General features: G+C 40.7%; 1 protein-coding gene across 1 annotated transcript in view; it reads left to right on the plus strand.

Annotated features, from left to right (window-relative positions):
• Positions 1-15260, plus strand: part of mthfd1l (methylenetetrahydrofolate dehydrogenase (NADP+ dependent) 1 like) — a 179048-nt gene that overhangs the window by 42909 nt on the left and 120879 nt on the right. The window contains exons 8-12 of the mRNA XM_087991755.1: positions 146-248; positions 754-857; positions 4986-5083; positions 5276-5449; positions 12532-12668. Coding sequence (XP_087847881.1) covers positions 146-248; positions 754-857; positions 4986-5083; positions 5276-5449; positions 12532-12668 — 616 coding nt within the window. The remainder of the gene's footprint in view (positions 1-145; positions 249-753; positions 858-4985; positions 5084-5275; positions 5450-12531; positions 12669-15260) is intronic.

Genomic DNA, 15260 nt, shown 5'->3' on the forward strand with positions numbered 1-15260 from the left:
TCCTCCTTCAATGTCTTGCCCACTAACAATGCAATGTTCCACCGATACTGGCTTTTTAAAAAATAAGTTCCTGAATTCTCACAATTCTTGACCACTGCTGAGTAAACAATTTTGAAAAAGATTTTTTTTTTTAATTTTGTGGTAGTGCCATCAAAGTGATGTGTTGGTGGTGACCAGTCCTGCACCAGAAGGACTTGGAGAAGACTGGTTAAAAGCTGACACGACCATAATCGCCTACAATTTACCAGGTAAAGAGCAGTTTGAACTGGCTGAGAGGCAACAGCCTTAAGTTTGGTTGTGGACTAAGCAGTTGATGAAAAGTGGTTTGGTAAAGACTTCTATTTATATGGCATCTTGCTTGAGTTCAGAACTTTGCAAAGCACTTTATAGCCAAGAATGTTACCAGTGACCTACAGCTGACTTCGTAACTCACTGAGGCTGTTTGTTACAGAAGATGAGAGAATTCTTAATCCCAAGGAAAGAAAAAGGTTAGAGAACTGTCTTTGTTGAGCTTTTAGGTAAGAGTGCAAAGGAAATTTGAAAACATAGGAGTTTATTTTTTCCCACTTAAAATGTTTGTAAATTGACCACTGAGACAAGGCAGTCACTTTGGGTGAAAAGCTGATGGATTGGTTCCCTTACAAATGCTCCTGGATAGACTTGATTCTGGTTCAAGATCATTACAGGACTTTTAAGGAAGAAATTGTATATCTCAGTTTATAAATAAATGACCTGTTTTGTGTGGTGTTCCAGCTGCAGGTTTTACTTCAAGTTCCAATCACCAGGATTTTCAGCAAGATGAACCTGGGTCATCACATAATGGAATTAGTCTCCTGACAGCAGCAATGCAGATTAAGGTTTGATAATGTTTAAATCTCTTCTATCTCGATCAGATGGTCCTCTTCCTCCAGTTCTGTATCTTAATTCAGCGAATGGAGAAATGAGAAGTTGAAGACTTTTTTTTCCATCATAGTGATCTACGTACTCAGTAATCATATATTACTAAGTACTGATGGCTGAAATAATTGTTTTAGAATAGGAGACTGTATTTCTATAGGTTTTCTTAAAAGCAAGATATTCATGACAATTGAAAGAAGGAGGCTATGAACATAGACATTTAAAAATGCAACCTAGGTTGCTTGTTTTAGCAACTCACGAATGATATCTTTGATATTACAGTGTAGATTGACAAGATGATATGAGAACTAAGTGATAAATTAAGAATGAAGGTTTTAGAGATTGTGATAGATGCTATTTACAGTGGCCAATTACAACATTCAAAAGGCATCTGGATAGGTGTATGAATAGGAAGTTGAAACTTTATTGCTGGAATAGCACAGTAGGTCAGGCAGCATCCAGGGAACAGGAGATTCGACGTTTCGGGCACAGGCCCTTCTTCAGGAATGAAGAAGGGCCTGTGCCCGAAACGTTGAATCTCCTGTTCCCTGGATGCTGCCTGACCTACTGTGCTGTTCCAGCAATAAAGTTTCAACTTTGATCTCCAGCATCTGCAGACCTCACTTTCTCCCCGTATGAATAGGAAGGGTTTACAAGGACATGGGCCAAAAGCTGGTAAATGGGGCTAGATTACTTTAGGATATCTGGTTGGCGTGGATGAGTTGGACAGAAAGGTCTGTGCTATACATCTCTTTTGAGCATGACTGATTAGGGATAGTCAACATGGCTTTGTGTGTGGGAAATCGTGTCTCATGAACTTGATTGAGTTTTTTGAAGAAGTAACAAAGAGGATTGATGAGGGCAGAGCGGTGGACGTGATCTATATGGATTTCAGTAAGGTGTTCGACATAGTTCCTCATTGTAGACTGGTTAGTAAGGTTAGATCTCATGGAATACAGGGAGAACTAGCCATTTTGATACAGAACTGGTTTGAAGGTAGAAGAAAGAGGGTGATGGTGGAGGATTGCTTTTCAGACTGGAAGCCTGTGATCAGTGGTGTGTAACCGGCAAAGAGGCAGGCATAGCTGGGGGCAATGTGAGTGCCCATAGCCCTCTCTTGGGTTTGGAGGAAGCGCAAGGATTAGAAGGAGAAGTTGTTAAGGTTGAGGACCAGTTCAGCCAGGCAGATGAGGGTGTCAGTGGAAGGGTACTGGTTGAGATGGCGTGAGAGGAAGAAACTGAGGGCTTGGAGACCTTTGTCGTGGCAGATAAATGTGTACAGGGACTGGATGTCCATGGTGAAGATAAGGCATGGGGGGGCCAAGGAAACAAAAGTCTTGGAAGTGAAGGGCGTGGGTGGTGTCCCGAAAGTAGGTGGGGAGTTCCTGGACTAAGAGCAGTAGGACAATATCAAGGTGTTCAGAGCAGGCTGAGACAATGGGTCAACTGGGGAAGTCAGGTTTGTGACTCTTTAGTAGAAGTAGAATCGGGTGGTGCGGGGTTCTCCGACTCTGAAGTTGGAGGCTGTGTATAGGAGATCCCCAGAGGTAATGAGGTTACACGCGCACTCACACAGACCCTCTCTCATACACAAACTCACTCTCATACACGCACATGTACACCCTCCACGCTCTCACCCACGCACCCTCTCACAGACTCGTACTCCATCACACTCACGCACACTTTACCAAGCTTGCACAAATACAAACACACACACACTACATGCTCGCATGCACTCACTCTCATTCTTTCTCCTGCACACGCGTGCACATTTAAGTCTATGGGGTGCATTTGCATTTACAGATATATTCTACAGCATGTTCGTCTTAGAGTGAAAAGGCTAGCAGGAGTAAGGAACCCTGGTTGACTAGAGTTACTGAGGTTCTGGTCAAGAAAAAGGAGGAGGCTTATGACATGTATAGGCACCTGGGATCAACTGAATTCCCTGAGTATAGAGGGTGTTGGAGTACACTTAAGAAATCAGTAGGACCAAAAGGGGACATGAGATGGCTATGGCAGATAAGGTAAAGGAGAATCCAAAGAAATTCTACAAATACATAAAGGGCAAAAAGGTAACTAACGAGATAGGGCCTCTTAAAGATTAACAAGGTTGTTTATGTGGTAGCCACTAAAGATGGATGAGCTCCTAAATGAATATCTCTTGTCAGTATTCAGTTGAGAAAGGCATAGATCCTGGGAACTTGGGGAAATACATGGTGATGTCTTGAAGAGAGACCAGCTTACAGAAGAGGAGATGCTGGAAGTCTTAAAACGCATTGAGGTAGATAAATCCCTAGGATCTGTTGAAATGTATCTCAGGACGTTTTGGGAGGCTAGGGAGGAAAGTGTGGGGCTCCTAGAAGAGATATTTGTATCATTGATAGTCATGGATGAGGTGCCCTAAGATCGGAATGTGGCTATAATGTTGTGCCATTATTTAAGAAAAGCTGTAGGGAAATACCTAGGAACTACAGATCGGTGAGCCTAACATCTGTTGTGGGTAAGTTGTTAGCGGGGATTCTAAGAGACAAGATCTACAGGCGTAATAGGGTTGTAATATGGGGTTTTAGGGAAGATCTCATTTGGGATAGTCAGCATGGTTCTGTGCAAGGGAAATGGTGTGCCTCAAATTTGATTGAGCTTTTTGCAGGGGTGACCAAGAAAGTAGATGAGGGCAGTGCAGTAGACATTATCCACATGAAGTTTAGCAAAGCCTTTGACAAGGTTCCACGTATTAGGTTGCCGAGTAAGGTTAAATCTCATTGGGTCCAGGGACAGAGAGCCAATTGAATGCAAAATTGGCTTATTGTAGAAGACAGAAGGTGGTGGTAGAGGGTTGTTTTTCAAATTGGAAGCTGCAACCAGCCATGTGCAATAGGGATTAGTGCTGGGTCCACTGTTACTTGTCATTTTTATAAATGATTCGGATGAGAATTGCAAAGATATGGTCAGAGAGAACTTTTTCTCACAAAGGTAGGTTAATCGCAAATTCCAATCATAATATTGACAGATTTTTGTTGGTAAATATTACAAATGTAGATAAGTAGAGTTAAGATATAAATTAACCATAATCTAACTGACTGACAGAACAGGTTTGTGGATAGAATGGCTGTCTTCTACTTTGCTTCTGTGTCATTATTGCAATCTGATCCTGTCAAATGGGAGAAACTAAATTCAGTTAATAAAATTATAGTATCATTAAAGGCAGGAAATATAGCTGTCAGTGTCTGGCTGGGCTCTAACTTCTGACTTAAAAGCCATAATATAAGGAATTTACAGCACTAGCTTCAAGCTCAACTTTTTTTTTGTTCTGCGAGTTAAGTCACATGAGAGGTTATTGGAAATGTGCTTTGGGTTGCTTCTGATGATTGTACCTGTATTATTTCGTTGAGGTCTACATTTCTGTGACCTCAATTTTCATTAGCCACAAGTTCAACCTTCTTATGGCTAACAGCTTGCAGGAGATGGTGGTGTTACTGATTAGAACATAATTTAAGAAAAAAGGAGCAGGATTCAACCAGTGCAATTCCCTTAGAGACCAAAAATCAATCTATCTCAACCTTAAATGTACAAATTGAATATTCAGTCCCCTGGGGTACAGCATTAAAGATTCATAATCCTTTTCGATAAGAAATATCTCCATATCTCAGCCTTATGTGATTGATTCTTTAGTGTTCTAGATTCTCTAGCCAGAGGGCATATTCGCTCAGTTTCTACCTTGTGATGACCCAAAAAAGTGTTTCAATGAGACCACCTCATTCCCTCCCAAATGGCATTGTGGATGATCCTAGAATATTTGGACTGCAGCAGTGCAAGAAGGTAGTTCACCATCATCTCAAGGGCAGCTGGGGATGGACAATAAATGCTGGCCAGCCAATGACAGCCAAATCCCATGAGTGAATTTTAAAAAAGCTATTGTTATCATAAGATACCTCCTGTAACACATCATTGTGAAAAGACCAGTTTCACTCCTTTGTAAATGGGATGCACAAGTATTTCACAAATAATTGGTGTAACTGAACAAACAGGTTTTTATGGGCTTGTTGTTTTTAGTCTAAATATTTAATTTATTGGTATACTTCACATAGAATACAGTTGAAAGCAGCAACAGATGGCTAAAACAGCAACAGCACAAAAAGTGGAATCTTCACCCTCTCAAATTGCAGCCCATCTCACCTGTCCCCAGGTAAGCAATCAAAATTCATTTACCTTCTATCCCTTTGGTATGGTTCAACAAAACGTTGTATTCGCTACCTAATATCTAATCTAGCCACAAAAAAATTAATAATATTAGAAGTACTTGCTTCTGGTGTGTGCGCATTTTAGTTCTAAATCAAACTTATTTGATGGTTTTTTTCTTCACTCAAAATGTTTTCAGTGACATTGAGATATCCAGAGCGCAGACTCCAAAACCGATTGATGTCCTAGCCAAAGAGATTGGCCTGCTTCGGTCAGAAATAGAAGCCTATGGTTGGAATAAAGCAAAAGTCAAATTATCTCCCTTGGACAGACTAAAGGAACAGCCAGATGGAAAATATGTGTTGGTTGCCGGGTAGGTACATTTTATTTTAATACCAGTCAGTATGAAGCCTTGGTGTGAATTATTTTTCAAGAATTTATGTTAGTGCTTCTAAAGTACATGTTCTAACACTTCAGTCATAGAGTCCTAGAGATGTACAGCATGGAAACAGACTCTTGGTCCAACTCATCCATGTCGACCAGATATCCTAACCTAATGTAGTCCAATTTGCCAACACTTGACCCATATCCCTTTAAACCTTTCCTATTCATATACCCATTCAGATGCCTTTTAAATGTTGTACCAGCCTCCACCACTTCCTCTGGCAACTCATTTCATAGATGCACCACCCTTTGTGTAAAAACATTGCCCCATAGGTCCCTTTTTAAATTCCCCCCCCACCCCCACCCCCACCCCTCAATCTAAACCTATGCCTTCTAGTTCTGGACTCCCTCGCCCCAGAGAAAAGACCTTGTCTATTTACCCTATCCATGCCTGTCATGATGTTCATAAGCCTCTATAAGGTCACCCCTCGGCCTCTGACACTCCAGGGAAAATAGCCCCAGGCTATTCAGCCCCTCCCTATAGCTCAAATCCTCCAACCCTGGCGACATCGTTGTAAATCTTTTCTGAACCCTTTCAAGTTGCACAACTTCCTTATAATGGGAAAGAAACCAGAATTGCAAACACTGTTCCTCCTTCAGGGAAGATTGAATGGGCTAGGGCTCTTTCTCCATCAAGAAGATGGAGAAAATCTACAAAGTTACAACTGGCTCATTAGGGTAGATGTGGAGATGTTTCCAGTAGTAAGACCAGAGTTGGGAATTATACATGAGAGAGTCATTAAGGTTGAATCTTATGGGATTAGGAGTAATTTATTACCCTGAATAGATGACTGGCTGATGGACAGAAGACGTAGAAACAAGATAATTTTTTTTTCTAGATGGCAAGATGTAACTAGCGGGGTGCCACAAGGTTCAGTCTGTGCTCTCCAGCTATTTACAATCTACATTAACAACTTAAATACAGGGATAGAAGGCTCTATAGCCAGATTTGTGGATAACACAAAAATAGGCTGGACGGTAAATTGCAATGAGGAAATTAGAACATTACAAATGGGTATACATAGTTTAGGAGAGTTGGTCGGAATGTGGCAGATGGATTTTAACGTGGAGAAAAGCAAGGTTATACATTTAAGCTGCAAAAATGGGAAGGCTAAATATTATTTTAATGGGGAGAGACTTTGGAATGCTTCGGTACAGAGGGATCTAAGCATAATCATTCATGAGTCACAGAACACTAGCATGCTGGTACAACAGATAATAATATGGACAAATGGAATGTTGGCTTTTATAGCTAAAGAATACAAAGGAAATGAAGCATTGTTGCAGCTATACAAGATATTGGTGAGACTGCACCTGGAGTATTGTGAGGCTTTTGGTCCTCTTATTTGGTGAAAGATGTAGTGGCATTGGAGACAGTTCAGAGGAGTTTCACTAGATTGATCCCAGAGATGAGGGCTTTGTTGTATGAAGAGATTGAACAGTTTAGGCCTATACACTCTGGATTTTAGGAGAATGAGGGGAGATCAAATTGAGGTATCAAGATGATAAAAGATGTGGATAAAATAGACGTGGAGCAGATGCTTTCTCTTGTGGGGCATTCTCGGGTGAGAGGTGATAGCCTTAGGAAACGGGGTAGCAAATTTAAAACCGAGTTGAAAAACTATTTTAAATTTAATACTACTTCTCCCAAAGAATTGTGAATCATGTGGAATTTGCTACCTTAAAGTGCGGTGGTTGCTGGGACAGTGAGGAAGTTTATGGAGGAGTTGGACAGATTTTTAATTGGTAATGGGTTGAAGGGATATGGAGAGAACGTATGAAAATTGGGGTAAGGAGTATATCAAATGCAGAGCAGACTGGATGGATCAAATGGCCTAATTCTGCTCCTATGTCTTATTAACTTGTTAATACTTCCAGTAAGGAAGTAATGAGAAGCTAATTTATTTAAGAGTAGTAAGAATGTGGAACTCACTGCTGTGTTACTAATGGCATGAATGCATTTACTGGAAAGATAGATAAGTATAATGGCAGAAAACAATTGAAAGGTAATGCTGACAATACGTTATATAATGGTTAGAGTTTTTCTTTAGCTAGATGCAATAGCGATTAAACATTTGTATCGCTATGCTCCACTTACTGCAGGCAGAAACAATTGCTTATTCACTGATTCATACCCCCTAAGGTGCTACATGCATCCTAGAACATAAGAACTAGGAGCAGGAGTAGGCTGCCCGGCCCTTCGAGCCTGCTCTGCCACTCAGCGAGATCGTGGCTAATCTTTTCGTGGACTTAGCTCCACTTACCGTGTTTTCACCATATCCCTTAATTCCTTTTATTTTTTGAATAAGTATCTACCTTAACTTTAAAAGCGATTACTGAAGTAGTGTCAACTACTTCCCTGGGCAAGGAATTCCATAGATTAACAACCCTCTCGGTGAAGAAATTCCTCCACAGTTCAGTTCTAAACATGCTTCCTCTAATCTTGAGGCCATGCCTTCTTGTCCTTGTTTCACCTAACAGTGGAAACATCCCATCTATTTCCATTTCATGGATTCTCTTCATAATTTTATATCTTTCTATAAGATCCCCCCCCCTCCCTTCTGAATTTCAATGAATATCAATCTACTCCGCTTTTCCTCATTAGCCAACCCCCTCAACTCCAGAATGAACCTTGAGAACCTCCTCGGCACTCACTCCATGCCAGAACATCCTTCCTTAAGTAAGGAGACCAAATCTGCACATAGTAGCCCAGGTGTGGCCTCACCAGCACCTTTTACAGCTGTAACATTACCTCTCTATTTTTAAACTCAACCCCTTTAGCAATTTGCCTTACTAATTATTTATTGTACCTGTAGACCAACCTTCTGCGATTCATGCACAAGGACACCCAGGTCCCTCTGCAAATAAGCATGCTGCAACTTTTTACCATTCAAGTAATATTCTATTTTGCTGGTACTCCTACCAAAATGTATGACTTCACGTTTACTAACATTGTATTCCATCTGCCAGACCTTTTCCCACTCACTCAATGTATCTATCTATGTTCCTCAGCAAAGTTTCACAGTCCCCTGCACACTTTGCTCTGCCACTCATCTTAGTCATTGGCAATTGTGGTCCCCAACTCCAAATCATCTATATAAATTGTAAATAATTGTGGCCTCAACATCAATCTCTGAGGCACACCACTAGTCACTGATTGCTAGTCAGAATAGCACTCATTTATCCCCACTCTTTCGAGTCATAGAGTCATAGAGATGTACAGGCTTTCTGTCAGGCAACCAATCCTCTATCCATGCTACTACTCTACTCCTAACACCATGCATCCTTATCTTATGCAGCAGCCTTGTCAAAGGCCTTTTGGAAATCTAGGCACACCACATCTACTAGTTCCCCATTGTCCACCTTGCTTGAAATGTCTTCATAGAATTCCAAAAGATTTGTGAAGCATAACCTGCCATTCATGAACCCAGGCTGCTTCTGTACAATTGGACAATTTCTGTCGAGATGCCTTGCTATTTCTTCCTTGATAGTAGACTCGAGCATCTTCCCCCCCAAAGAGGTTAAGCTCACTGGTCTATAATTCCCCGTCTTTTGTCTACTTCCCTTTTTAAACAGTGGTGTTGCATTTGCTATTTTGCAATCTTCTGGGACTGCCCTAGAGTCCAGCAAATTTTGGAAAATTACTGCCTGTCCACCAGCTATTTCTCCTGCCATCACGTTTAGTACCTTGGGATGCATTCCATCAGGGCCAGGAGACTTATCTATCCTTAGCTCCATTAGCTTACCCTACACTAGCTCTTCCATAATAATAATAATTGTTTCCACGTCCTCACCTACCTGTCTCTTCATCACTTACTGGCATGTTATTAATATCCTCCACAGTGAAGACCGATGCAAAGTACCTGTGAAGTGCCTCAGCCATTTCATCATATCCCGTAACTAATTGCCTCTTCTCATCCTCTAAAAGACTAACATTTACTTAAGCCACTCTTCTTCATTTTATATATTTATAGAAACTTTTGCTATCTGTCTTTATATTTTATGCTCGTTTTTTTTTCTCATACTCTATCTTAATTTTCTTTTATAGCTCTTTTTGTGGCTTTCTGTTGACCTTCAAAGTTTTCCCAGTCTTCTAGATTCCTGCTGTTTTTGGCCACTTTGTTTTCTTATCTGTCACTTTGATAGTCTGCCTTATTTCCTCAGACACCCATGGCAGATTACCCCTCCTCTTACAGTGCTTCCTTCTCACTGGAATATACTTTACTGAGCACTTGGAAAAATTTCTTTGAAAGTCCTCCACTGCTCGTCAACTGTCGTACCATAAAGTCTCTGTTTCCAGTCTACTTTAGCCAGGTCCTCCCTTATTCTATCGTAGTCCCCCTTATTCAAGCACAGGATCCTGGTATTGGATTTTATGTTCACACTATCCAGCTGTATTTTAAATTCAGTCCAAATGGTGGAGGCTAGTACAATTGCAACATTAAGGGGCATCTGGGTGGGTATATGAATTGGAAGGGTTTGGAGAGATATGGTCCAGGTGCTGACAGGTGGGACTATATTGGGTTGAGATATCTGGTTGGCATGGAGGAATTGGACCGAAGGGTCTGTTTCCGTGCTGTAACTCTATACTGTGATCACTCCTTCCAAGGGGATCCATGACTAATAGATATGAAGCTACAATTCTTACTAACTGCAATTTAAATCTCTAGTTGCATGTTCAAAAAGAGCTAGACATAACCAAGCAAAAGGGTACAGCACAGCAGGGACATCATTGATGTTCAAACAAAAACAGAACTTGCTAGAGAAACTCAGCAGGCCTGGCAGCATCTGTGGAAACCTGTTGAGTTTCTTCAGCATTTGTCTTTTGTTTGTTTCACATTTCCAGCTTTCACAGATCTTTGTTTTATCATTGTTCTGTTAATTTTAATGATAAAGAAAACTTACATAACAAGAATGTGTATAGCAACTTTGATGTACTAAAACCACTCAGTGCTTCACAGGAGCATTGTAAAATAAAATCTGGCACTTAGCCCAACAATAAGTAGGATTAATGGAGTTTCTTATGAGAAACAAAAGGATTTAGGGTAGGAATTCCAGATCTTAGGGCCATTGGCAACTGAAGATGCAACTATCCCAATTAAAGGGGTAATTGGGATACACAAGATGCCAGAGTTGGAGAAGCCTGGTTTTCACAATGAGTTGTAGAGGCTAGAGGAGATTAGAGAAACGAGGAGTGAAGCTACGAAGGTTTTTGAAAACAAAGGTGAGAAGTTAAAATCAAAGTGTTGCTTGACTGGGAGCCAATATAGCTCAATGAGCATGTTGATGGGTGAGCTGGATTTGATTACAGTTAGGATATGGGTAGCTGAGATTTGGGTGATGTTAAGTTAATGGAGGATAAAATCTGGCAAATAGGTGAAGAATGAATTAGGCTGGTCAATTTTAGAGACAAAAAAGGTCATGAATACCCTGAACAGGTCAACTATAAAACTGAATGCCAGACACTTCAGTGCAACCAACTTGATAATATGCCTTATAAGTGCAAGTTTAGGTGCCCAAATAGTTTTCGGGTATAAAATGAAGGTCTTGGGCTGGAGCAAAGACAAGTTAAAGTCAAGGTGTGACTGAAATGATTCATTCAAGTTCACAATGATATCTTCCTGTACTGTGCCATTGTGTCTTTCTATTAAAATGGAATTGTGTTATAAGTTTGTCCAGTTTTAATTTGATTGTCCACTGCTTTGCTGCTGATTATCGGGTATTTCGCATAACTTGAGTGAGAGAAGATGCATCAATCTTTTCACTTTTCATTCTGTATTCTTGAATCTGGTACTGATTTGCTTTTCTTGCCGTGTAATGCTAGCGTCTCAGAACATGTCAGAGAGATAGGGGACTATCTCCTCCCAACATCTACCTAATTGATTTTTGAGTGAGAAGCCAGTATAAGCTAGGAGTTTTGGTGCAAGAACAGAGAGACATATAGTGTACTTGGAATGTGTTTAAGTGGCAGGACAGCTTGAGAAGAATATTGAATCCTTGCTATTTAAACAATGCCATTGGATAAAAAGTATTAACATTATTCTAAGACGTTATAGATCTCTGATTAGTCTTTAGTTAACCTATTGTGCTCATTTCTGGATACTGGATTTTAGGGAGGATGTCAAGTTCTTGACGATACAGAAGAGACTGACTAGAATGGTACCAGGGATTGGGCTATCTGTTAGATGGAAAATAGTTAACATTAGAGCACCCTAAGAGCTAATTTTAAATCGAAGTACAGTATTAAAACAAAATCTCTATGGAAACTAATCTTAAAGTTGCATCAATATAGAGCATGAGGTATTGGAAGATTTATAACTAAAATTTCTGTGCCACTAACAGGCACCCCTTTTACAAACTTAATGTTTCAAAGCGCAGTACAGATGATTATATACATTTTTGAAGTGCAGTCACAATTGTAATGTTGAAATTGTGCAATTAGTTTGCATGACAAACTCCTACAAACAATACAGTGCCTCATAACGTTTTCCTAGAGATGTTGGTTCAAGGATAAACATGTAGCTAGCAAGAATTAACTTGCCCTTTGAATTATTTAATGAGATCTTTCATGCCGACCTGAGAAAGCAGATGAGGCTCAGTTTAACATTTCATTTGAAAGAACAGAACAGCACTTTGTTTCAGTACTGCGCTGAAGTGTCAGCCAAGATTTGGTACCTGGAGTTCGTTGTTCTTTCTTTTGCTCTGCGTATCCCTCTCCTCTTCCCTCTCTCTCCCTTTTTGCAGTCAATCCAGACATTAATTGTCACGTCTAATTTTTAATCATTTCTAGTTCTACCTTCCCTTGCTGGCATAAACCACCGTTGTTACTTCACTACTGCTAATCTGCATCTTTGAGCTATTTGCTTTCTCCTGCAACTGAAATGAAGTGCAGAGGAGATACGGAAGTGACTTCATTGGGTGTCTCCCAAACAAGTCAATACCTAGACTTTTGATGCTGTAATTGCTCAATTTGCAAAGTATGTGAGTAACTTCTATGTTTTATTTTTACAGAATTACACCAACTCCTCTAGGAGAGGGGAAGAGTACAGTGACAATGGGATTGGTTCAAGCTTTAGCAGCCCATCTGGGTATTAATGCCTTTGCTTGTGTGCGGCAACCATCTCAGGGACCAACATTTGGTGTTAAAGGTAACCAGCTTATAATAAATTTTGCTAATAAGAATGGAGTACATTAATCTGATTTTATAGAGTAAATAATGTGGAGTAGTTCATTTACCAGATAGGCATGAATGATTCAATCTGAGTAATACAACCCAAGTAGCAGTTTCTTTGGATCTTCTGCTTACATTTTAGTGTGTCTGGAGAACCTTGCTTTTGAAGATATTACTGTAGTTCTACGGTTCAAAAGTAAGTTTGCTGTTTACCTTGCAAAGAAATAAAATTGATGCTAGTTATCTCAGCAATGTCTACATTGATTGAGCTTTAGATGGATATTTTGTAATGTATTCTTGTCGAAAGTTGTGGTTTCAAGGTTTGTTCCGTAGATTTGACTGAAGCTCCCAGCACAGACAGAAGGAATGCTGAACTGTCATGACTAGCATCTTGTTGGGATGCAAACCCAAAACCATAACTACTCCCTCAGATGGACCTAAAAGAGCCCATGCATTATTTGAAGATGATCATTGGTATTTTCTCTGGTGGTCTGAGTAATATTTATGCCTCGCCAAAAGAGATTATTTAATTTATTTGTTGTATGAGGGAACCTACTCTTCAGAAATTAGCTGCCATGTTTTCATTTTTTAATTCACCCATGGGACATGCGTGTTGCCAGCTGGCCAGCATTTATTGTTCACCACTAGTTGCTCTTGAGAAGGTGGTGATGAGCTGTCTTTTTGAATTGCTGCAGTTCATGTGTTGTAGGTACACCCATAATACTGCTAGGGAAGGAATTCCAGGATTTTGACCCAGGAACAGTGAAGGAACGCTGATACATTTCCAAGTCAGGACAGTGAATGGCTTGGAGGGGCACTTGTAGGTGCTGGTTTTGCCATTTATCTTCTGCCCTTCTGGATGGAAGTTTGTCGATTTATCTGAGGATTTTTGGCAAATTGCTTCAGTGCACCGTGTTGATGATATACACTGCTGCTGTGGAGTGCCAGTGGTTGAGGGAGTGAATGTGGTGCTAATCAAGTGGGCTGTTTTGTGCTGAATGATCTTAGGCTTCTTGAGTTTTTTAGAGCTGCACTCATCCAAGCAAGTGGGGAATATTCCATCACAAGGGAAGGCAATGGCTTAGTGCTGTTATTACTAGACTGTTAATTCAAAGACCCAGGTAATATTCTGGGAACTTGGGTTCAAATCATGTCGCAGCAGATGGTGTAATTTGAATTCAATAAACTCTGGAAGTAAGAGTCTCATGATGGCCATGAATCCATTGTCGATTGTTGGAAAAACCCCATCTAGTTTGCTAATATTCTTTAGGAAAGGAAACTGCCATCCTTACCTGCTCTGGCCTACATGTGACTCTGGACCCACAGCAATGTGGTTGACTCTTAATTACCCTGTGAGCAATTAGGGATGGGCAATAAATACTGGCTTGGCCAGCAATGCCATCATCCTGGGAATGAATAAAAGGAATACACTGACTTGTGCTTTGTAGTTGGTGGGTATACTCTGGAGAGTCAGGAAGTGAGTTACTTGATGTTGGATTCCGAACCTCTGACCGACTCCTGAAGCTACTGTTTATTTGGCCAGTCTAGTTCAGTTGCTGGTCAATGGTAACCCTCAGGATATTGATAGGCGATTCAGTGATGGCAACATATTGAATTACAGTGAGCTGTGGTTGTTTTTTTTTTGTTCTTTTGTTTTGTGGGATATGAATGTTGCCAGCATTTATTGCTTGTCCCAAGTTGCCTTTGAGAGGGTGGTGATGATCTGCCTTCTTAAACTGCTACAGTCCACCTGCTGTGAGTTGACCCACAATGCTTTTAGGGAGGGAATTCCAGGTTATTGACCCAGCGACAGTGAAGGAATGGTGATATATTTTCAAGTCAGGATGGTGAGTGCTTGGAGGGAACTTGTACGTGAAGGTGTTCCCATGTATCTGCTGCCCTTGACCTCCGGGATGGAAGTGGTTGTGGGTTTGGAAGGTGTTTGAGGATCTCTGAATTACTGCAGTGCATCTTGTAGATAGTACACACTGCTACTATTGAGCGTCAGTGGTGGAGGGTGTGAATGAAGTGCCAATCAAGCGTGCTGTTTTGTCCTGGATGGTGTCCAGCTGCTTGTGTTGTTGGGGCTGCACTCATCTAGGCAAGTGGTGAATATTCCATCACACTCCTGACTTTTGCCTCATAGATAATGGAATATTTGAGTAAGAAGGTGTTACTTGCTGCAGTATTCCTGCGCTTATAGCCAGGACTCTATTTCTGGTGAGTCCATTTGAATTTCTAGATCAGTGGTGCTGGAAAAGCACAGCAATTCAGGCAGCATCCGAGGACAGGCAAAATCGACGTTTCGGGCAAAAGCCTTTCACCAGAACCACTGATCCAGAATCTGGTTTCCAGCATCTGCAGTCATTGTTTTTACCCATTTGAATTTCTAGTCAATAGCAACCTCCCCAGGATGTTGATAATGGAGGATTCAGTAATGGTAACACCACTGAATGTCAAGGAACAGTAGTTAGATGTTATTGGTGATGGTCACAGCCTGGCATTTGTGTGGCATGAATGTTACTTTCCATTTGTCAGCCCAAGCCTTGGATTATCTTGTTGCGATTGA

This window comes from Chiloscyllium plagiosum, unplaced genomic scaffold (genome assembly GCF_037043375.1).
Source record: "Chiloscyllium plagiosum isolate Xiang-an unplaced genomic scaffold, Cpla_swu_hap1 HiC_scaffold_10, whole genome shotgun sequence".
Taxonomy (NCBI): domain Eukaryota; kingdom Metazoa; phylum Chordata; class Chondrichthyes; order Orectolobiformes; family Hemiscylliidae; genus Chiloscyllium; species Chiloscyllium plagiosum.